Consider the following 25,633-nt stretch of genomic DNA (forward strand, 5'->3'; position numbering starts at 1 on the left):
ACAGCAGTTTTCAGCTCTTTCCACAGATTCTTGATTGGATTCAGGTATGGACTTTGACTTGGCCATTCTAACACCTGGATACATTTATTTGTGAACCATTCCATTGTAGATTTTGCTTTATGTTTGAGATCATTGTCTTGTTGGAAGGCAAATCTCCGTCCCATCTCAGGTCTTTTGCAGACACCAATAAGTTTTCTACAAGAATGGTCCTGTATTTGCCTCCATCCACCTTCCCATCAATTTTAACCATCTTCCTTGTCCCTGCTGAATAAAAGCAGGCCCAAACCATGATGCTGCCACCACCATGTTTGACAGTGGGGATGGTGTGTTCAGGGTGATGAGCTGTGTTGCCTTTACGCCAAACATATCATTTGGCATTGTTGCCAAAAAGTTCGATTTTGGTTTTATCTGACCAGAGCACCTTCTTCCACGTGTTTGGTGTCTCCCAGGTGGCTTGTTGCAAACTTTAAACGGCACTTTTTATGGATATCATTGAGAAATGGCTTTCTTCTTGCCACTCTTCAATCAAGGCCAGATTTGTGCAGTGTACGACTGATTGTTGTCCTATGGACAGACTGTCCCACCTCAGCTGTAGATCTCTGCAGCTCATCCAGAGTGATCATGGGCCTCTTGGCTGTATCGCTGATCAGTCTTCTCCTTGTTTGAGATGAAAGTTTAGAGGGATGGCCTGGTCTTGGTAGATTTGCAGTGGTATGATACTCCTTCCATTTCAATATGATCGCTTGCACAGTGCTCCTTGGGATGTTTAAAGTTTTGGAAATCATTTTGTATCCAAATCCAGCTTTAAACTTCTCCCCAACAGTATCACGGACCTGCCTGTTGTGTTCCTTGGTCTTCATGATGCTCTCTGTGCTTCAAACAGAACCCTGACACTGTCACAAAGCAGGTGCATTTATACGGAGACTTGATTACACACAGGTGGATTATATTTACCATCATTAGTCATTTAGGACAACATTGGATCATTCAGAGATCCACAAAGAACTTCTGGAGTGAGTTTGCGGCACTGAAAGTAAAGGGGCCGAATAATATTGCACGCCCCACTTTTCAGTTTTCACAAAAATTTAAAATAACCAATACATTTTGTTCAACTTCACAATTGTGTCCCACTTGTTGTTGATTCTTCACCAAAAATTTACATTTGGAATCTTTATGTTTGAAGCATGATATGTTGGAAAAGGTTGAAAAGTTCCAGGGGGCCGAATACTTTCGCAAGGCACTGTAATAAAAAAAAAACAAGCGGGTGCATGAGATTTCTGAAGTCTCTTTGCTTTTACTGGTACTGTAAAAAGCAGCTTTTGGGCTGGTTTCACACTAGCGGTTTTTAGCGCTGCGCTTTGTGCTCGTGCATGCGCATGCGTCCTGCGCCCCTATCTTTAACATGGGGGCGCATGGTCTAGCGTATGCGTTTTCATGCGCATGCGTTTTTTGTAGTGTGCGCCTAGGCGCGCCGAACACAACCTGTTGCATTTTTGGCCCTTCCGACCTGTCTCAAAAAAACGCATGTGCACGCTTGCGCACGGAATGCACAAAATAATCACATTACTATGGGAACGCAGGCGTGCACATGGACATGCGCACGCCTGCGTTTAAAATCGCATGTGTTTTAAGAGTTAACATGGCTAGAAACTGGTTAAAATGCATGCGCCTTAAAAAAGCAAACGCATACAAAACCATAATGCGTTTTTTGCATGCGATTCTATTGCGCACGAAGCGCCGTACTAAAAAACTCTAGTGTGAAACTAGCCTTAATTTGCAGAAAAAAATGCTGCCTGTGAACACAGCCTAACACAGATCTAACTCTTTAGGCTACATTCCCATGATGAGCTTTGGATGTTGCTGATTTTCTGCACCTATTAAGTAAATTAGGTTACTTGAGTTTTTTCCATTGCAGTTTTAAGGGCATTTTTTAACATGCTTTTTTATCTTGTTTTCAACGATGCAGTTTTTGATTTTTTTCTGGTATTTGACTTTGACTAAACTCCACTTGTGCATATTACATGCAAACTAAATGTGCTTTTGATGTGTTTCTGCAGTGGAAAAGCTCTAGAAATATATGCATTTTTTACCTGCTGATTTTTCGCATTTAATGCAAGTCTATGTGGAAAATCTGCACAGAAAACTCAGCGTACCCGCAAGAGAAATTAACATGTTACGGCTCTGAACCACGCACCGCAGGTCAGTTCATGCTGAGTAAAAAAGAAGCCTAGTGGGCAGGAGATTCCTATAAATCCCACCCACGCTGCTGGAACTGTAAGACAACGCATTTTTTGATGCAGAGAAAATACACAGCGACAAATGCTCACCAAAAACTCAGCATGGGCACAGATCCTAAAAGTACAGTAAGGAACAGTTACTGACCTGGTCACCGGAAGGAATTATTAGCACAGATGTTTGTCCAAAGACTTGATCAAGTGTCTTTAAACTGTGCAACGTGTCTTTAACCTCTCTGGAAATAAATTAAAAAAAGATAATAATGACATTAAGTTAGTAAATATCTAAAGCTGCTTGTTCCATGAGCAGATGCTTTGTGCATACAGTATATTACCATTTATTATAAAATATCACACTTTATAAAATGTATTGTTTGTCCTGCAAGCTATAATCTACCACTTAATGTCATGTAGTATAACCTGGTAGATCTGATTCACAGGTGGGGAATGGGAGTGTAGCCAGCTGTAGACATGCAGCCATAGAAAAAAGGGAAAATATGTAGATATTTATTAACTATTGAAAAAGTCTTTTACGGTAAAGGTAAGCAAACTCATACATTTATCACAACCAAGGTAAAACAGACAGCTGGGATCTGGTATTCTCAGGCTGGGCAGATTCTTGGACATTTGACCCTCCCTAGCCTAAAAACAGCAGCCCGCAGATGCCCCAGAAAAGGCACATCCATTAGATGCGCCTATTTTGGTGCTTTGCCTGGCTCTTCGAACTTGCCCTGGTGCAGTGGCAAGTGGGGTAATAATTTCGTCTTGATGTCAGCTGTGTAATGTCCGATGACATCAAGCCCAGGGGTTAGTAATGGAGAGGTGTCTATAAGACACCCCCATTATTAACCCCCTAGTCAAAAGCAATAAATACACACATACACACACAGAAAAGTCCTTTAATTGTAAAATGTACTCCACAACCCTCTTTTAACTTTAAAAAAATTAAAATAATCCACCATAAAACCATCCCTCGACGATCTCCGACTGTGCTACATCCGATTGCAGTGCTGAGCGGTGACATCAGTAATCTGACCACTCAGCATGGGCGCCGGAGCACATTGACTGTAGCGTGTGAATCCAGTTGCTGTGATGAACATGCTGACGTCAGTAAGGTTATCGCAGTTTACAGCTGATGAACTGCGGTAACCTTACTGACGTCACCGCTCGCAGCGTGAAAAAGAGGCCTGCCGGCTTCAGGAGATGATACTGCCCGACGCTGCAGCGAACGGAAGGTGAGTACAATTGTTTGGGTTTTTTTAATATACATTAAAGAACAGCAGCAGAACAGCGGACATATACCAGCATTGAGCCCAGGATAAGGGACATATTACCAGGATAAGGGACACATTACCAGGATGAGGCCCAGAATAAGCAACATATATACCAGGTTAAGGAACATATTACCAGGATGGGGCCCAGGATAAGGGACATATATAGCAGGAAAAGGAACATATTACCAGGATGGGGGTCCAGGATAAGGGACATATATACCAGGATAAGGAAGATATTACCATGAAGGGGGTCTAGGATAAAGGACATATATACCAGGATAAAGGACATATTTACCAGGATAAAGGACATATTACAAGGATGGGGCCCAGGATAATGGACATATTACCAGGATGGTATATTATTATGACTGTCAAAGAACATTCACATGGAAAATGTACAAACCAGGAAAACAAATATCTGAATCTGACAGGTCTCTGTTCAACCTAGGAAAAAAACTTTTCTGACCCTGATCTGTCCCTGCCTGCCCACGGAGTTTAGCACCCTAAGATAACGTAATGGTGCCCACACTCGATGGCTGCTTACCCTGAAAGTCCTTAGCAGCTTTTAGGATCACTAGAGTAGCAGTTCCCTAAGGAATAAAGGAACCAAACACAAAACTACTGCAACCATCACAAACTACTGCAAAGTGAATGAATCCAATAAAGAATATCACCAGCAGGAAATACCAGTAGGGGAAGGTATTTAAAGAAGCTCCTGAAAGGTGATAGGACAGACAAACAAAGTAAATGAAAAACATCTGTTACCCAAAATTGACAGAAACAAAGATAATAGAGCTAAAACTCCCAAAGAAAAGGCATATCTGTTGTGGTTCAGCAGAAAGAGATGCTGACCACAGAACAAAGAATCAAGGGTCCGAATCAAGAAGCATGGCATATATATCAGGATGGAGGGTGGTCCAAATCTTGCACTGGGGCCCATCGGACCCTAGTTATGCCACTGGCCAGAAGGTCTGTTTGGTCGGTTAGAGGTTGAGCTCGGTAACTAACAAAAAGCTGAGGTCAGCATCTATTACATCAGCTGAAGAAGAATTGGACTATTTGCCAGAAGACATGTTTTGTCTAGGTTTTCTATTTCCTTGCTTTAATTTCTGGACTTTGATAAAAATGAATGGCTAGGCATGTACTTGGGAGACGAGCAGTGGCAACAGTTATGGCAGAGGACGGTAAAGCCAAGGTGGGATTTTTCATGGGAGAAGCATATGTTGCACTGCATTCATCCAGAAAGAGGTAAGAGCTATCAGGGCATAGTCATCTAGCGGGTTACAACTCAGAAGGATAGATCTTAATAAAATAAAAAAAATTGTAATAATTTTTTTCAAAGACTCTTTTGCAAGAATAATTCTTTTTTGAGTGCGACTGTTCATTCATTGACTTGAGATAGGAGACTAGTCTCCAAAAATTTTAGAGTGAAGCCCCTATTTATGGTGGAGTATGTTCTAGTCTCAAAAAAAGAGATCACCTTAACAGAGATCCATAAAAATTAAGGCTAAGCCCTCAATGTAGGCTGACTTGATTGCTTCAGCATGCTAGATTTCTATGCTTTTAGGTCTGTGCAGTATGCTGAGAGACCACTAGGTGGCAGTATTGGAGCAAAAATGCTCACGGGACTGACTACTATGAGTGATTATAATAAAACCGTAATAAAGTTGTTAAAAAAAAAAAAGAAAGGGTTCTGATGCAAATAGTAAGCTAAAGCACGATGTGTAAGGGCAGGAGAAAAGGACCATACTTGTTGTACATGTGGAAAGCTGAAGCTGTGGCGGTATGTGTGCCAAGTTCTGCATCCTATTGGCAAAGAATAAATGAGCTGGGGACTCAGAAGCCGAGACAACATAAGTCTGTCTAGTGGCGGCCAGGAGTATGGTCATGGGGACTAGAGGTGGTTGCGATTCGCCTTTCTGCATCTGAACCTACAGGACTTAGGTAGTCCCAGCAGGCTGTTGAAGGTATTGAGAAGCTGCATGGCAGGTGGTGAACTAGAATCCTTCCGGCCAACAGTCTTTATCCAAGGGTTCAAGAATGGTCCCTTAGATCCGAGGTAGCAGGTGATGCAACTTGGCGTTATCCCTGGGGTGCTCCTTCGTGTGGTAGGCATGAAGCTAGTTAGGCTGCTGTTGCTTGTGGCCGAGTAAGTCTCAGATGAAGGATTGCCCCAAACACACAGAAGAAGGTTTAGGACTAACCTGGGAGGTTCATAACGGTTAGGTATGTACTTGCACTATCAACATGAGGATTTTGTAAGGCTAATTCCCATGGATAACAAATTTAAAGCTTGAGCTGTGTCATGGACATGGTTTGTGGAACCACTGTGCCACGGACCGCGGAGAGCCTAGAGGGGCGTGACTAATGGAACACCTGACTGTTCGCTAGAGTCTCTGATGTTGAGGTTAGACTTGGCGCCCGATGAATGCCAGGTGCCACTCCAGGACAGACCATCGGACGTGCAGCAGCTGGACCCAGAGGACAGACTGGAGGGAGCAGCTCACAGAGTTTGTATTAGAATGCAGCTGACAGAGTTCGCATCAGAGTGCAGCAGGAAGAGTTTACATCAAAGTGCAGCAGAGTTTGCACCAGGGTGCAGCAGACAGAGTTTGTATCGGACGATAGCAGGCAGTGTTTGTATCAGAGGGCAGCAGGCAGGATCTGCACCAGAGTGCAGCAGGCAGGACTTGCACCAGAGTGCAGCAGGCAGGACTTTCACTAGAGTGCAGCAGTGACTGGTATGCAACCTTACTGTCATGTCTCCGTCAGATTTGGGGCCTGCTGTTCCGGTCGCAGCCACTAGGAGGCGCTGGGCCGCCACTTCGCCGTCAGACTCGGGGACGGCTGTTCCTGCCTCGGCCACTGGGAGGCGCCGTGGTTCTATTACGTCGCCGTCAGACTCAGGGCCTATGGTCCCAGCTTTAGCCACTAGGAGGCGCCGGTCTGTCACGTCACCGTTGGATTCGAGGCCTGCTGTTCCGGTCACGGCCACTAGGAGGCGCCAGACCGCCACTTCACTGTCAGACTCGGGGACGGCTGTTCCTGCCTCGGCCACTGGGAGGCGCCGTGGTCCGCCCGTGAGTTATGGTGGTGACAGAGAAGTGGCTCCTGCGCAGGAATCTGGTGGGCGCAGGCTCCGCCCCTCTGTCAGTCATCAGGGGGTTACTGCAACACCATCTGGCCTGGTCCTGGGGCGGCCCTAATGACATCACCAGTCCAGGAACCTGTGAGGGATGACCTGATCCCTCAAATACCTTGGGACTGGTCTTGCAAGCCGCCGGATATATTCTTGGTTCCCCTGTGTGTTACTTAGTGATTGATTTCTGTTTGACTCTGACCTCAGCCTGGATTTCTGACCCCTCTTTTGCCTGACGATTCTGTACTTCTGCTACTCTCCTGGTTTGTGACCTTGGCCTGGATATTCTGACTCTGCAACTTCCTAACGATTCTGTACCTCTGCCGCCCTCCTGGTTTTTGACTCTGACCTTGGCCTGAAATTGACTCTGTTATTGCCTGCCGTTTTTGTACTTCACTCTGACGACCGTCCTGCTCTGGCCGCTGCTCCTATTCAGACAGTACCTCCTGGGCTCTGTTGTAAATCCAGATCCCTGTATAGGGGTAAAGGGTATCAGTGTTTCTCGGGGTGTTGCCTGGCTGCAGCCCAGAACCGCAGACGAACGTTACACTTACACAACTTAGACTGCAAAAGAGGAAGGTTGCTCAGGCACCTCTCCAGTGGAGAGCAAGCAATATATACATAATGCCTCTCAACCAATGGCTGGGGAGGAAATAGCAAGTGCACGCGTTGGCCCTTTAAGAGGGCAGGAGTGCGCACGTGCTCTAAGGACCCGGCTTGGAGGTGCTGCTGAGAGCATGCAGAGCATAAGGAAGAGAGGAACCGACCGTAGCACGGGTGAGTGAAATGACATGCCGGAGACCCTGCCTGTCAGAGCAGGGATCCGGCGTGGTGCTAATAAGCTGCACTAAAGTGTATCTGTCTTGCTTGACTGCAAGCCATGCCCGCCCGCCATATTTTTATAAATGTTATTAGACTTTTTTTAAAAATTGTATTTAGTCCCTCTATGCAACTTGACTTTTGCCTAATTTGATCACTGTTCTCCTACTCTGCAATACTTTTGTGTTGTAGGGTATTAGACCTGTCAGTTTTATTCCAACAGGCAGCCTGCTAGACCCTGCTTATGGCAGGGACAAAGAGGTCACCATGGCTGACTCCAAGGCCATTACATTGCAACCATCAGCATATTGTGATCATGGGGTGCCAGTAGGGATACAGCTGGAGCCTCCTTCTTCAAATAAACATCTAGATGCCACTGTTGTGACAGTGTCATCTAAGTGGTTAAACTGCACAATCAGTGCTAGAACGAATCACAGCCAAGATGTCAGCTATATTAAACAGTTAAGACACCATTACGTACCCTGAGGTTGCTATAACAACCATAGGCATCATACAGTTGCGGGGTGCCAATGTGATTAAAGAGGGTGCTCACTCTCTCAAATAACCATCTAGATGCCGCTTTCACTATTGACAGGGGTATCTAAAGGGTTAAACTGGTGCCATCAATACCTACTGATCACGACGTTGGCTCTGCTTGTGAGGCACCTTCATTATCATGAACACCAGATTTTGGAAAAGGGTTAAGCAGGTAGATAAGGAAGAGTATAAAGCAGTATGGATTGTAGTTAAATAAGAGTCAGAGTCATTTCGACATTTTTTGTGTTTTAGAGAATTTGACAGTAATCCCACATCCACCTCTAAGAAGGAATTGAATAAAGTTGTGCTATAAGCAGTGGAACAGAGCATCATTCCTCGTTCTTGGTATGAAGGTTTATTTGTGGAAGATCCGGTAACATCAACATTATGCTTGTTACCAAAAGTCCACAAAAATACTATGGATCCACCAGGCCAATCCCTTCTCTTTTTGCAACGGGGGTCTGTTTGAGCTAATGTGTAATTGTGTTAAAGGGAATCTGTCACCCCATTTTAGCCCTATAAGCTGCGGCCACCGCCATCAGGGGCTTATCTAAACACGTTAGATTATACTTACTTAGATCAGAGAGGTCCCGCCCCTGCGAACTGCAGTACTTTACTCTGCCCTCAACAGGGCAGATAAAGTACGCCTGCGCAGGAGCCGAGGGAGAAGCAAGGAGGAGGACGTCATCGCTAGAAGATGGGAGGCGCCGGACGGGACGGCAACACCCATCAGATCGGACTAAACGCTAGGGTGAGTATAATCTAACTCTTTTTTTCTTATCTATCAGGTTACATCAGGGGCTTATCTACAGCATTACAGAATGCATTACAGAATGCTGTAGATAAGTCCCTGATGGCTGTGGCCGCAGCTTATAGGCCAAAAATGGGGTGACAGACTCTCTTTAACCTGTTAATGTGTACTTTGCCTTCATACATACAGAACCCTTTGACACTAGATGGCATTTATTATGGTACTATATATTGTTAATTATTTTAATTGTCCACTAGATCGTCCAGTCCCTTCGTGGGAAATTACATATCCTAGTAATACTTTCATGGTAAATTATATCTATAAATCATCTACCACAGTCATTTAGAATTAATAGTCACCACAAATTTTTAATTCATCTGCCTATCATTTCACATATGGCGCTCTTAAGTATCTAGGCGTTCAGTATCTAGGAAACGCCAATAATAATGTGCATCCCCTCTCACCTTTCCCTATGGTTCTCATACTGCTCACAAGTACATGTGGCTCCCCTGAGGCTTCAGTCGCCACAGAGGTACTGCACCTTTTCCTAAGGTGTAGCGCCCCACCATCCAGGTAGGGTGGGAACTCCTGACCACGCTCCACACCTGCATTCCACACACAGGATAGTTCAGTGGGGCCACCTAACAGCTTCATGCTGGGGGTTAGCAGAGCACCCCTCGTGGAACCCTGGCTTCGTAACACGAGATGTGCTGGGAGGCGGGTGGAGTAAGATGATACAAAAGAGTGGGAAGAGTGAGAGTTAGAGGTCAGTTGGTTAGAGGAGAGAGAAGAGAGAAGATGGGTGTCTGAAGGACGTGCTGCAGCAGGTCCCAGTGATCTGGGCTGCTGGCACGAGAAAGACCAGAGAAAGAGACTGATAAGATTGATAACCTAACCTTCCATAAGAGAGATGGAACAGATTGGAACAAAGGAGAATAGAAGGACGGTGGGAAGCTGGTTGAAGAAAGATAGAGAACCCTTCCAGTCCAGAGAGCGCAAAGGCCGGGGCCCGGTCCCCGAGGTTGATTGGATCTTTATGTCTGGCAACAGACACCGGAGGAGTAGTGAGCCGCTAACGCCTTGCTCCCATCGTAGACTTGGGACACAACAGCAACTGAATAGAGAGCCGGGACGCAGTGAGGAGTCCCCGAAGCAGGCTACAGCTGTCTGTCATACAAGTAAAGACTAGGAACACCTAGAGAGAGGCATTCCAGGGTAACTAAGTACTGGAGTGCTTCGCACCTAAAGGCGCATTGGAGGAGTCGTTCAGTAAGGTACATGTTGGCGGAGTTTGGAAGGGAGAATCCTATCCTGCCTGGAGGTTGGCTGGAGCCCTGACCTGGAGAACACGGTACGGAGGCAGGCAGTTGAGTGAACTGCAAACAGTGAGTAAAGCTTTGGAACCGCACACCCTGGTGTCCTCCAGTTATTCCAGCACCGCTACACCTGAGTAACAGCCTCCATACCATTCTGCGCCTCTCCTCATCCATTGCACCTACACTGCCCTGGGACTACAGCTCCACCTGTGGGGAGCTACACCATCTTTGCTGCACCACACCATCAGTCCCAGCGGATCTGCATGCAGCGTTGGCTCAACATCTTACTTGCCAAACACCACGGGTGGCGTCACAAACTATTCTAATAAACTTTAACACCATTAACATCACCGCCATTGATATTGGGCGCCCAGGGCCACTGACCGGGTCACCGCTGCTGTGACACATTCACACCTTGACACCGGCCCGGTACCGAGTACCCCGCTGCCCTGGGTGTGCGAGGGCGACCCATACACAATGCCACTTGCGAAATACTGCGGTTGGGCAGAGCGGATCACATGGATACATGACATACACTGCATAGTTTGAAGAAATTTGTTACAGGTGAATGCTTATTATTTAAATTGGCAGTGGATGCAATTTCAGTACTCCTGATGAAGCAATAACACAAAACTCATGTTGGGGTACTGCGCAGTCTTACACGTGGTGTGGCAGTTATGGCTCATGGTTTTGTGATTCATCTGGCTATGTATATCTAGTGTTATATCATTCTACATGTTCTGGAAAATTCCTATATAATGTATCACGTACAACTCCAATTCCAAAAAAGTTGTGACACTGTGTAATATGGAAAACAAAAATGATTTAGAAATCTCTGACAGCTATATTTTTCCAGAACATATCAGAGGTTGTTGGTTAAATATTTTTCTGTTTAATTGGAAAAAAATAACTAATTTAGAAATTGTTGGTAGCAACACATCTCAAAAAAGATTTGGGAGAGGAATGTTGTCCTATTCTTTTCTGATGGTAGGATTCTCGCTGTTTAATAATCCTGAATTTTTTGTTTTATAATGCGTCAAATATTTTTTATTATTGAAAGGTCTGGGCTGCAGGAGGCAGGTTCATCAACTCAGCTCTTCTTTTGCAAAGCCAAGTTGTTGTGATGGATGCAGTAAGTGGTTTAGCATTGTCTTGCTGAAATATTCAAGGCCTTCATTCAGGGGTGGATTAAGGGTAGCCAGGGCCCTGGGCTGTTCAGACTCTGTTGGCCCCCTGGTCATGTGACGGGTCCGGTAGTCACTAGTTTCCATGACGCATACGGTGCGTCAAGGGGCGGGAAGGGGCTAAATACTGAGGTAAAAAAAACTCTGCAAATGTGCATGAGGCCTCACAAATACTGAAGTAAAAAACACCAAATGCTCAGCATGTCCATGAGGCCTTACAAATACTGAGTAAAACACTCACCAAATACTCAGCGTGTGCACGAGGCCTTATAAATACTGAGGTAAAAACTCACCAGATACTCAGCGTGTGCATGAGGCCTTATAAATACTGAGGTAAAAACTCACCAAATACTCAGCATGTGCACGAGGCCTTACAAAAAAACTGGAAGGCTTCCACCCAACATCTAGTCCTGACTCACCTGTACCTAACATCGAAACCAGCTAATAGTCTGCAATCACCTGCTGACCTGGACCCATGACCTGTCAGACATGTTACTTCACATGAGTCACAGAGAGGCTTCTGCTTCATGAACTTCCCCAGATAAAAGAAGCAGCCTCCGATGTGCAGCCTGTGGCCGGATACACAGGAAGAGAAGCTCCTCATCACAGGCTGTGCCCAACATGTGAGCAGAGGGGCTAACGCCACCGACAAGTCGCCGTCTCCTCACACACTGGACACGACGCTGCATCTGGTGACGAACAAGCGCACATTGCGCAATGTTAGTCATGTCCTAGATGTTCAGCATGTGGAGGACCAAGGGGGGACCAAAAAAGACCCCAGGATTGGAACAGGAGCATGGGAAAGTGGACAGCAGTCGGAGATATATAGGGGTCGGAGTAAGTAAATACATATATATGTGGGCAGCGCACACATGCACAATCCTCAGGTTGTATAACTTTCAACTGGTCAAAACATTTCTCTCAGTAGGCCAAGAAAGAAATGTGGCAGGAATAAAGTACAACTCATAATAACTTAGGTGTGAGGCAGAGGTGACAAGACCCGCCATCTCGTGCCCTCCTTACTAGAGGTGCCCACTGCCCACATATAAAAAAGTTGATGGAAACAGACGACTTCCACTATGATGATTGGTTACCAGCCGCCCGACCACATGCATTTCACAACTAGTCACACCTATATCCACACCCCAACCACACCCATTTAGCACTGCTGATCACACTGATTGGTACTGAGGGCACAGTGGCTGGTACTGTGGGCACACTGACTGGTACTCAGGAAAAGAAAGAACAGAGAGAGAGAAAACATAGAAAGAAAGGAGAGAAAAAGAAAACAGAGAAAGAAGAAAGAAAGAGAGAGAAAGGAAGAAAGAACAGAGAGGAAGAAAGAACAGAGAGAAAGAAAGAGGGGACAGACAAAAGAACAGAGAGAGAAAAAAAGAAAGAGGGGAAAGAAAGAAAGAAAGAACAGAGAGGGAGAGAGAAAGAAAGAACAGAGAGAACGAACAGAGAGGGAGAGAAAGAAAGAGGGGAAAGAAGGAACAAAGAAACAAAGAGGTGAAAGAACAAAGAGAAAAAGAAAGAAAGGGGAAATAAAGAACAGAGAGGGAGATGGAAAGAAAGAACAGAGAAAGAAAGACAAGGAAAGAGGGGAAAGAAAGATTCTCTAAATTTACTATACCAGCACGGCTTGTAGTGCCCACCTGAGCCTCCTGGTGCAGGACATATCATGATCCACTCACATGGCCAACATCCCAGAGTCCAAGGCGATCTCGCTGTCGGAAGAGGACATAGGACATGGTGATGATCTGAAGCATTCCCTGAAGTGCCTCCATTGTTCCGTCACAATCTCCTTTGGTCAGCTTCCAGCACGTCACTTCTGATGGAATGTCACGTGCGAGTTTTCAAGTGCTCCACGGGGCTCCGCCATATACTCCTGTGTCAGTGGGAAAAGTAAGCTCCCAGTCGGGGCAGACTCTCAAAATCTGGGACGGTTGGGAGGTATGAATGCTCCCCATCATACACCTTGTACACGCATGGCTCCGCACACCTCATGCACATACAGTTCCGCTTTGTACGCCTCGTACACACGGCTTCGCTCTGTACACCTCACGCACACATGGCTCCACTCAGTACTGTACACACATGGCTCCACTCCGCAAACCTCGTACACATGCGGCTCTGCTCCGTACACCTTATACACACGTGGCCACGCTCTGTACACCTTGTACACACATGGCTCTGCTCCTTAAACCTTGTACACACGCAGCTTTGCTCCATACACCTCATACACACGCGGCTTTGCTCCATACACCTCATACACACGTGGCTTTGCTCCATACACCTCATACACACGCGGCTTTGCTCCATACACCTCACACACACGGCTCAGCTCTGTACACTTTGTACACACAGGGCTCCATTCCATACACCTCGCACACACACGCGGCTCCGCTCCGTACAACTCGTGCACACACACACGCGGCTCCGCTCTGTACATCTCGCGCACACACGCGGCTCCGCTCTGTACATCTCGCGCACACACACACGCGGCTCCGCTCTGTACATCTCGCGCACACACACACGCGGCTCCGCTCTGTACATCTCGCGCACACACACACGCGGCTCCGCTCTGTACATCTCGCGCGCACACACGCGGCTCCGCTCTGTACATCTCACGCGCACACACGCGGCTCCGCTCTGTACATCTCGCGCACACACACACGCGGCTCCGCTCTGTACATCTCGCACACACACACACGCGGCTCCACTCTGTACATCTCGCTCACACACACACGCGGCTCCGCTCCGTACATCTCGCGCACACACACGCGGCTCCGCTCCGTACATCTCGCGCACACACACGCGGCTCCGCTCCGTACATCTCGCGCACACATGCGGCTCCGCTCCGTACATCTCACACACACACGCGGCTCCGCTCCGTACATCTCGCACAAACACGCGGCTCCGCTCCGTACATCTCGCACACACAAGAGGCCCCGCTCCGTACATCTCGCACACACACGCGGCTCTGCTCCATAAATCTCGCACACACACGCGGCTCTGCTCCGTAAATCTCGCGCACACACGCGGCTCCGCTCCGTAAATCTCGCACACACACGCGGCTCCGCTCCGTACATCTCGCACACACATGCGGCTCCGCTCCGTACATCTCGCACACACATGCGGGTCCGCTCTGTACATCTCGCACACACATGCGGCTCCGCTCTGTACATCTCGCACACACACGCGGCTCCGCTCCGAACACCTCGCTCAGGCTGGTTTCACATTCGCGCTTTTTAAGCGCACGCACGGCCGGGGGTAGCTCCGCCCCCGATCCGGCTCTCTGCCCGGCGTGCCCGCCCCTTCCTTGTAGCACCGCCTCCTAGCGCACAGCGGCGCCTGCGATCGGCGCACCCTATCTTTAGCATAGGGTGCGCAGATCGTGCGCAGGCCGTGCGCTAGTTGCGCTTTGACCTGCGCTGCGCACTTTTGACGGTGCGCCGTGCGCGCCAAAATCCGAAAAGTTTGATTTTGGCGCGCACGGCGCACCGTCAAAAGTGCGCAGCGCAGGTCAAAGCGCAACTAGCGCACGACCTGCGCACGATCTGCGCACCCTATGCTAAAGATAGGGTGCGCCGATCGCAGGCGCCGCTGTGCGCTAGGAGGCGGCGCTACAAGGAAGGGGCGGGCACGCCGGGCAGAGAGCCGGCTCGGGGGCGGAGCTACCCCCGGCCGTGCGTGCGCTTAAAAAGCGCGAATGTGAAACCAGCCTCACACACGCAGCTCCGTACACCTCGCACACACACGCTGCTACATTCACCCTGTAAACCCCTCCTTACCACACACATAATTCCCTCATTCAGCACCATGACAACGAGCACAGCAGTCCCACATATAATACATTGAGGGCTGTGTGCACAGGACCTGTGATGAGGTCACAGGAGGGGAGAAGTCAGGTGTCACATGATCAGGGGCCTCCACTGAAGGGCCCCTGATCATGTAACCCCTGACTCCTCCTCTCCTGTGACCTCAACACAGGTCCTGTGCACACAGAGCAGGGATTTATTAGCGAGGGGCTGGCGCTGCGGGGGCCGGTGGGTCTGTGAGGGAGAGGAAGGGGTCGGCACATGGGGGGGCGTGGCGCTATGGTGGCGGATTATAATGGGGCAATTTTCCTTGGGCTGGTGGGCCCCCCCACACCACTGGGCCCTGGGCTACCGCTCAGATTGACCTCATTATAATCCACCACTGCCTTCATTGATATAGCTGTTGACAGGATGGGAGCACATGTTGTTCTAAATCTTCTATATAATGCTCAGCATTGATAATGCCTTCCAGGATGTGTAAGCTGACCATGCCATAGAAAATAATGCAACCCCATATCATTAGAGATGCAGGAACTGTGCGCTGATAACCAGCTGGATGGTCCCTCTCCTCTTGAGTCCACAAGACAACATGTCCATGATTTTCATAAAGAATTTAAAATTTGGACTCATGTGACCACAGAACAGTTTTCCATCTTACCTCAGTTCATTTTTAATCAGCTTTTGACTTGAAACGAAGGCAACATTTCTGGATTGTGTTTATATATTGGAAGCCCCCCCTCATAAGAATTAAAATAGGGGTCTCATGGTGACACAAACCCTTCATTTTATTTATTATTGCTACGGGTCTTTTTGAGGTCTCTATGTTACAAAGTGTTAAATTCAGTAAGTTGTGCATGACGGGAGCAGCTTGTTCCAGTTTAAACCAATTTTTCAGTGGTTCATTTATCTCTGTTTTCATTGGTTTAAATAAAAAGAGCGGGAAGAATTGTTTCTAGAAATAGCTGCCTCTACCGAAGCAGCTGGTCAATCTACAGGAGCTGCAAAAGTGTGAAGCTTTGTCGTGAAGTTTTGTTAGCGGGAAAATCGCCTAGCCCTGCTAAGTGGATTGTGTCATTTTTTGGTGGATGAAATATTTGGTGTTATTTATTCATTTATTTATTTATAATGTTACGGTTATTTATTAAAATCTTTTATGTAACTCTTAAAGCTTCACGGACAATTTTTAATCCAAAAAATATTACTGTATCCTGGTGTTTTTTATTGGTTAGCTAAAGTGGTTTTTGTGTCACCATGCTTCTTTTTTGCATGATTGAGCTTTAACTTGCATTTGTGGATAGCATGGTGTACTGTATTCAGCGGCAATGGCTTCTAGGAGTATTCCTGAGGCCTTGTACTGATTTGCTTTTCTACCTTACACATATAAAGTGCCATTGCCCAAAACCAACAAGAACGTACCTCTGTATGAAGTTGTAAAGTGTACTGCTTGCTGCCTTGTGCTTCAGTGTCTTGCCAAGTAAAGAGTACCGTGATTTTAAGAATGTTTCTGGTGTCCTTCTTTTGATGTCTAATGGACCTAGTGAGGAGTGGAATGGGACCGCCCTGAAGGTAAAGGTACCAATAGCAACACTGCCAGCATACACACACACCCAGAACTTTCGTGTTTTCTATAAAAATTTGCCGGGGGTGTTGGACTCATGACATTCGCTCATGACTACCACCCCAGCTACTCTTACAAGTGGCCCTGCGAGAAGAGTGAGAATTCCTCGCATGGAGAAAGCGGGGTGAATAAGACCCATGGGACAGATGGAACAGGGTCGAAAAATATGCGGGCCAAGATGTCGGCCAGAAGTATGCACTCTAAGATGGCGACAGTAGCAGTGAATAATAGGACTGCGTGAACGGCGCCCAAGAGTGTTAAAATGTGTCCAGCCCACAAGGGTGTTGGCGCGATGAAGGATGTGCCCTTCAGCCAGGATCCAGCCCGGATTGGGAGGTGCATACCTGGGGAAGGCATGGTTCAGTGTGAGGCATGGCTCATCAGGTAGAGGATGGTGAAGACAGGAGCCGTGGCCGAAGGCGGTGTCGCCAGGAATGAGGTGTGACGCTGTGACCGCGTCGGAAATCCGGCCCAGGAAGAGCCATAGCCAAGGAAGCCTATGTGTCATGATCCCAGTGCAGGTTTTGACCTGCACGACAGGGGTTAATGTCTTGAGCTCAGTGCAGGGTTTGACCTGCACACCTGGGGTTAATTATTGCCGCCTCTCTTTGGTTCAGGCAGAGCTTTTTATAGCCCTGAGAAACTCCAATCCCTGTCAGTTATACTTTTGCCTTTGGCCGAGTGTTGTGACCCCTGTGTGCCTGTTCGTTGTCGTATAGCTTGCTTATATGGTTCTGATCCTGTTCTGTCCCCCGTTGTGAGTTTGCTTGTTGATTCTGTACTGTATATCTGCTTCTCTGGTTTCTGACTTCTTGGCTTCGTCTTAACTATCCGTTCTTTCTTGCCCTTTGGTAATTGTCATGCTACCTCGTGCTTTGACCCCGGCTTGATCTGGTTTATGTCCCTGTCTATGCGAATTAGTAACTTTGTTCCGTAGTTACCATTCTAGCAGTTTTCCTGCAGCTCCTAACTCTCTGGAGTTTAGGCCACGCCCCCAGCAGTCACGTGCTTCAGGTCCTGTGGGTCTGAAGCACGCATCTTCTCTGCTTCTGCCTGCTCCACATGTATCTCTGAGCACAGTTTGTCTTACTCAGGACACGCGCAATGGCTCAGTGAGCAAGTGCAGTGCGGTGTTCCTGACACTATGGTAAAGGAGTGACTGGCACTTCGCAGAATTCATCGTGTGAGGAGCTGAAGAGAAAAGCTAAGGTGAAGATGGCTTGTAGCAACCAGGAAGCAAGTGTCCTATAGACATCGAGGAAGATGGAGAAGCGGATGAGATGCCACAGATCATCATTTAAAGTGCAGAGGTGGGAGGCTAATGTTCAGTGAGCACTACACGCCATTTCTCCAGTGATGATGATGCAGTGGTCATTCACCCCACAGCTCAAGGTAGGCCTCTAGTACATGAGCTGTGGGTGTGCTGCTGGAGTTGGATGCCGAGAGAAGAGGAAGTTGCTGGGTACACCATGAGAAGGAAACAGATATCTTGTGTAAAAGTGCAGTCTCGATTTTGGTTCACAAGTAGGCTGGAAAGCCATGGGAAGAAAATTGGTCCAGTTATGGAGGTCAGCCAGGTTTGGGAAGCTACAGTTTGAGGTGTCCCACCTCTCTTGTAGGTTGATGCAAAAGGAAAAGGACTGTTTAGTATCTTTTTGGCTGTAAGGCATAGGTTTTTTTCTTTCCCTGAAAGAGAAAGAGGGACTGTTTGAGACACCCTTGTGGTCGGAAGAGGCCAGTTGGCAGGAACTGTGCTAAGAAAAGTACGCTACTCCAAGGACTCTGCCAATACAGAACTTTGCCCAAGTCCTATGGACTGTTGTCGGGGGTAAAAGGGTCAGGAAAACACCGAGGAGCTGTGCCAAGTTGAAGAAAAAAAGACTGTGATCTTGCTACTTAGACAGGGCTGTGCAGTTAAAGGACTGTGTCCCTGTGTTATGGACTGGTGGGAGACAAGGGACTGTACCCCTCATGAACTATGTCCTGGTTATTAGGACCAATGTTTGAGGAGGGGGTTGGACGAACCGATGTTCCTGCAGGGTCAGGAATCTAAAGTACTGTGCCCTTGGACAAGAAGGGCTGCTACATAGACACTTTGTTCCGGGGTCATGGCGACCCAAAGAAAAAGGAGAAAAAACATCTGTCTTCTGGAGAAGCAAAATATTATTGTTTTTATATGTGGTTTTATGCATTAATGTCTGTCAGATTTCTGAATGCACGAAGACAACCATCATTAAAGAAGGGAGGAATGTAAGGAGGTTGTTGAGCTCTCATACCCCCCTCCCCTGAAGACAGCATTGAGTTTAATGTAAATGTGTGAAGTATGTTTTCTTGTAATAACAGCCCACAAAGAATTTAATGGTCACAAGACAGTTGAAAGGTTAAGTTTTGCCCAGAAATAGTTAACAGAGAACAGATACAGGTGTGTGAGAGTTAACTATAAGGACAGCCCATAGAGGGTAGGAGCATTTAGAATCTCTGGGTAGTTAGAGACTTTGCAGGAAGTTCAGTCAGAGATTTTAAGTTAAGAAGAAAGTCTGGAGAGAAACAAAGCTAATGTGGAGCTGAGAGACACAAGGCGACAAGAACCATTGCAAAAATGAAGAGGCAACTGAAATTCAGTTCAGCAGTCAATTGAGTGAAATCTATTAGTGGGAATATAAAAGGAAGAAGTGAGCCCACTGTTGACCAGACATGGGGGCCCTGTGAAGGAAGGATGCTGCCCAGGTGACACAGAAAAGGGAAGTGGCTCTAAGGGAAGCTCTTGTAGGAGAGTGTAAGGGGGTGGCAGGTCCCCTCATTTTCACCCTCCTCTCCTTTCTTCTGACCTCCTGTGCACCTAATATAAACGTGTTCTGATTGTATGTGCTGTATCTGTTATGTAGTGATTAATATCATGTGTTTTATGCTGTGATGTTCCCCTTTAAATAATCTATGTGAATAGTTAGGCGTAGGGAAAGAGTTAATGTTGTGGGCTGGACTTGCAGCCTTGAGGGAAGAGGAAGCTGCTGATTCCTGGTCAGAGTGCCCGGGTTCGTCGACCAGTACAGATGTGTGCTACAGAAGGGGCATTGCCAGACTCCCGGATGGGAGAGATCTGCTGCCCCTGATTAAGGCGTTATACAGACTGAAGATTTCAACACCGGCCCCCAGGACTTAGGAAGGGCCTTTGCTGAAGGGGTCTTGGGTGCCCAGATGCCAGCAACTGGACAACTGTGAATCTCGGCCACTGTGGACGTTGTTGGTACTGCCACAGCATGTGTCAGGTAGAGAGCAGGAAGCCAGTGTTAAAATTGTCTTTTTGTCCATCCTTCATCGTTGTTCAATAAAAGTTACTTTTCCCTGTTGGAGTACAGCTGCCTTCCGGACCCTTATTTGCCTGGACTGCTGTGACCAGAGGAAGAGAAGGTAACCTGTGGGGAAAAGCTGTGTTGGTCCTGTATTTTTATGTGCAAGGGACTGGGGGTCCTAGATGATCATGTGCTCAGTGGACTCTGTCTATGTACTGTGCCTTTAACCCCTTTACTCCCAAGGGTGGTTTGCATGTTAATGCCCGGGCCAATTTTTACAATTCTGACCACTGTCCCTTTATGAGGTAATAACTCTGGAACACTTCCATGGATCCCATTGATTCTGACAATGTTTTCTCGTGACATATTGTACTTTATGATAGTGGTAAAATTTCATTCATATAACTTAGGTTTATTTGTGAAAAAAAAAATTTGGCAAAAATTTTGAAAATTTTGCAATTTTCCAACTTTGAATTTTTATGCTCTTAAATCACAGAGAAATGGCACTCAAAAAACTTAATAACTAACATTTCCCACATGTTTACTTTACATCAGCACAATTTGGGAACCATTTTTTTTGTTAGGAAGTTATAAGGGGTAAAAGTTAACCAGCGATTTCTCATTTTTACAACACCATTTTATTTTTAGGGACCACATCACATTTGAAGTCACTTTGAGGGCTCTATATGATAGAAAATACCCAAAAGTGACACCATTCTAAAAACTGCACCCCTCAAGGTACTCAAAACCAGATTCAAGAAGTTTATTAACCCTTCAGGTGCGTCACAGGAATTTTTTGAATGTTTAAAAATATGAACATTTAACTTTTTTTCACAAAAAAAATTAATTCAGGTTCAATATTTTTATTTTACCAAGGGTAACAGGAGAAATTAGACTGCAAAGGTTATTGTGCAATTTGTCCTGAGTATGCTGATACCTGATATGTGGGGGTTGACCACTGTTTCGGCGCACGGCAGAGCTTAGAAGGGAAGGAGCACCGTTTGACTTTTTCACTGCAAAATTGGCTGGAATTCAGATCGGATGCCATGTCACGTTTGGAGAGCTCCTGATGTGCCTAAACAGTGCAAACCCCCCACAAGTGACCCCATTTTGGAAACTAGACCCCCTAAGGAACTTATCTATATATGTGGTGAGCACTTTGAACCCCCAAGGGCTTCACAGAAGTTTATAACATACAGCCGTACAATTAAAAAATCATATTTTGTCAAAAAAAATGATCTTTTCACCCACAATTTTTATTTTCCCAAGGGTAACAGGACCCCAAAAGTTATTGTGCAATTTGTCCTGAGTACGCTGATACCCCACATGTGGGGGTAAACCACTATTTGGGCGCATGGCAGAGCTCAGAAGGGAAGGAGCGCCATTTGACTTCTTTAGCTGGCATTGAGATCGGATGCCATGTCGCGTTTGGAAAGCCCCTGATGTGCCAAAACAGTGGAAACCCCCCAATTCTAACTCCAACCCTAACCCCAACACACCCCTAACCCTAACACTAGCCCTAACCCTAATGGGAAAATGGAAATAAATACATTTTTTTTTATTTTATTATTTTTCCATAACTAAGGGGGGGTTGATTTACTATTTATGGCGGTTTTTATGTTTGGCAGCTGTCGCACGCTAAAAGACGCTTTATATTGTAAAAATAGTTTTTGCATCATCACATTTTGAGAGCTATAATTTTTCCGAATTTTGACCCACCGAGTCATGTGAGGTCTTATTTTTTGCAGGACGAGTTGACGTTTTTATTGGTACCATTTTCGGGCACGTGAATTTTTTGGTCGCTTTTTATTCCGATTTTTGGGACGCAGAATGAACAAAAACCAGCATTTCATGAATTTCTTTTGGGAGGTTCGTTTACACCGTTCCACGTGTGGTAAAATTGATAAGGCAGTTTTATTCTTTGGGTCAGTACGGTTACAGCGATACCTCATTTATGTCTTTTTTTATGTTTTGGCGCTTTTATGCAATGAAAACAATTTTATATAAAAAATAATTATTTTTGCATCACTTTATTCTGCGAGCTATAACTTTTTTATTTTTTCACTGATGACACTGTGTGGTGGTTTGTTTTTTGCGGGACAAGATGACGTTTTCAGCGGTACCATGGTTATTTATATCCGTCTTTTTGATCGCACGTTATTGCACTTTTTGTTCGGCGGTATGATGATAAAGCATTATTTTTTGCTTCGTTTTTTTTTATTTTTTAAGGAGTTCAATAAAGGGGTTAACTAGTGAGACAGTGTTATAGGGCGGGTCGTTACGGACGCGGCAATACCAAATATGTGTACTTTTATTGTTTTTTTTTATTTTCAAAAAATGAATTTATTAGGGAATACTTTTTTTTAATTTATTAAGCAATTTTTTATAAATTATTTTTACACTTTTTTTTACTTTATTACATTGTTGTAACATGTCAGATCGCTGATCTGACGCCTTGCACAGCAGTGTGTCAGATTGGCAATCTGCAGGCACTGCTGGAGGCTTTCTCATCCCTGCTCTCTGCAGGCACTGAGAAAAGACACCTCCCTGCAGGCCCCCGAAGTTCCCCACCGCCATATTGAATCCGGGGACCTGCTGGGAAGGAGGCCCCCGCAGCAGTGCTGCACATTGCGCTGCTGCGGGGGTCTCAGTGACCGCCATGACCGCCCCTGACATGACACATAGTGCTGGGTGTCAGCTGTGATAATCAGCTGACACCCGGCCGCGATAAGCGGTGCTCCCCACGGGGGGGCGCCGCTGATCGCTATGACATACTATTCCGTCCTTGGGACTTAGGTCCCAGGTCACATGGACGGAATAGTACGTCTAATGTAGGAAAAGGGTTAAAAAACCCATCCACATGTAAAGTGACATCACCCTAAACCAATAAAAGTGGTTTGGTACCGTGTTAGCCAGTAGAAAAAAATATATCAAGTGCTCTCAGTGAGAGAAACAAAATAGGAATCTTGTGGGTATGATACCTTTTAATGGCTAACAAATAATAGTGAATGATGTTACAAAGCAAGCTTTCGGGACTGCTTGCGTCTCTTCATCAGGCTGATATAACAAAATATTTGAAGAAACCTTATTTATATACAGTGGAGAGCAAAGGCATGGTGTGATACATGGACATTTCAATAAACAAACACTGAGCTTGAAGAGAGAGTCCTTAGGGTGCGTGCACACGTTGCGGTTTTTGCTGCGGATCCGCAGCGGTTTTGGTCCTGCGGATCCGCAGCAGTTTTCCATGCGGCTTACAGTACCATGTAAACCTATGGAAAACCAAATCCGCTGTGCACATGCTGCGGAAATTTCCGCGCAGATTTGCTGCGGTTTATTTTCCGCAGCATGTCACTACTTTTTTGCGGAACCGCAGCTGCAGTTTTCATTCCAGGAAGCTCGCACATACAAAAATCTCTCTCTCTCCACACTTTCTCTCTCCACACTCTCTCACTCTCTCTCCACACACACTCTCTCTCTCCACACTCTCTCCACAATCCGCACAGGCCAAACCGAAATAGAATCTCCATCAATTCCGATGGACAAAGTATAGGAATCCGCAGGGAATACTGCATGCATTTTACACAGTGGTTTCTGCCAGGTGATGCGGATTTTTCTGCAGAAAAAATCCGCAGTGTGTGCACACACCCTTAATTAGGTAAGAGTAGATAAGTGGTGTGAAAGTTTTGTGAGATCAAAGGGCTATATGGTGGAAATAGCTCAGATATGGTGATGGGCCATAAAACCGCCTGACAAATTGAGTCCTGTGTGAATAGAATCAAAGATTGTAATGAATTTGTGTTCCAACACCCTGCGATATTTCTGTGATTTAAAATTGCCTTTTAAAATGACAACTTTCATATTGTCTATGTTTTCTATGTTGTGTCCTGGACCACAGAAATGTTTGGCCACAGGTAAATGGTTTTTTTGTCTGTAATTGTATGACGATGATGCCTCATCCTTGCTCTCAGTCTCTGTCCTGTTTCTCCAACATAGAGGCTACCCACAGGACATATATTGCATAGAATTAAATACACCACATTGGAAGAGGAACATGTGAATGTCCCAGGGATCTTATAGTCCTGCTATGTGTTGGGGATTTGGATTTTGTCTTTGGTCTCTATATGAATGCAGGTTTTGCATCTTCTCCCATAGCAAGGGTATGTTCCTCTTGGTGAATCTGAGGGCATTGAACTTTAGATAATGATGTTTCTTAGTGTTATGTCCCATGAATGAGACATTTTTACAGACTGTCTTGTACATTTTACATGCTGTATTGCAGTCTCTTATTGTTTATTGTTGCTATGTGTCCCTGTGTTTTTGCATAGCTGAATGAAATCCTCCCTTTCCATTAAGTTTGTCTCTTCTGTCTCCCTCTTCTGGGTGTGATGTCACTTCCTTCTTCTTCCCCCTGTGTCTCAGTCTCCATCTTGGCTTCATTAGAGGCACATGTGCTTTCAGCCTGTCTGAAGAAAGTCTTTTTTACCTGCTGCTGTTTGTATGCATTCAACAAGAATTCTTAAAGGAATCAAAGTCTCTGCTGGATTCTTCATAACATGTGTGCCGGCAGCTGAGTTAAGCTATCTGTGACCGTTGCCAATTGTAAGTAAGGTGAAACTCTTACCAAACTCTCCCCTCTCCAATCTGTCTTGAATGCTGCAGCCAGGATCATATTCCTCACCAATCGCTACACCGATGCCTCTACCTTGTGCCAGACATTACACTGGCTACCCATCCACTCCAGAATTCAGTATAAACTTATTACCCTCACCCACAAAGCCCTCCATGGCTCAGCACCACCCTACATCTCATCCCTTGTTTCAGTATACCACCCTACCCGCGCCCTCCGCTCTGCTGATGACCTGAGGTTAGCATCCTCAATAATCAGAACCTCCCACTCCCATCTCCAAGACTTTACACGTGCTGTGCCAATTCTTTGGAATGCACTTCCCAGGTCAATACGATTAGTCCCCAATCCCCAAAATTTTAAGCGTGCCCTGAAAACGCATTTATTCAGACTGGCCTATCGCCTCAACACATTAACCTAATCTATCCCTGTGTGGCACAGCCAAAAGTTTTACCATAACCAGGTTCCACGCATCATGTTCCCACATGCTTTATGCATCTATTAGCCCTCTGTGTCTGTACTGTTACACACTTACATTATGGCTGGTCCATACAATCAGGGCAACTGTTACCACCCACCTTTCGTGTCTACCTCTTTCCTCATAGACTGTAAGCTTGCGAGCATGGCCCTCATTCCTCTTGGTATTTGTTATAATCTATGTGATTATTTTTATGCTGTAATGTCTATTGTCTGTACAAATCCTCTCTGAAATGTAAACTGCTGTGGAATATGTCGGCGCTATAGAAATAAAATTTATTATTATTATTATTATTATTATTATATTATAAGAGATCCAGCATCTCACAGAGCCATATTTGCAGCCACAGGCCCCGGGAATAGAATAGTAAAAAAGACTTACCAGATTCATCTGCAAAGCCTTCCCAGCTTCTATAAAGCTTCAGAAGTTCCTGCAGAGCACCCGCTCTCAGCATATAAGAGACTGAGATACAAGTCCCCTTCTCCATGTGAATCAGGATGGCTGAAGGAATGACTACATGGTGTCTGCCAGACCCATTGTTA

General features: G+C 46.0%; 1 protein-coding gene across 1 annotated transcript in view; it reads right to left on the minus strand.

Moving 5' to 3' along the window:
• Positions 1-25,633, minus strand: part of LOC141059916 (phosphatidylinositol 3,4,5-trisphosphate 5-phosphatase 2B-like) — a 143,935-nt gene that overhangs the window by 47,906 nt on the left and 70,396 nt on the right. Inside the window, exon 6 of the mRNA XM_073556120.1 lies at positions 2,383-2,470. Coding sequence (XP_073412221.1) covers positions 2,383-2,470 — 88 coding nt within the window. The remainder of the gene's footprint in view (positions 1-2,382; positions 2,471-25,633) is intronic.

Source organism: Dendrobates tinctorius, unplaced genomic scaffold, assembly GCF_039654945.1.
Source record: "Dendrobates tinctorius isolate UK_male_01 unplaced genomic scaffold, ASM3965494v1 ptg000231l, whole genome shotgun sequence".
NCBI classification, from domain to species: Eukaryota; Metazoa; Chordata; class Amphibia; order Anura; family Dendrobatidae; genus Dendrobates; species Dendrobates tinctorius.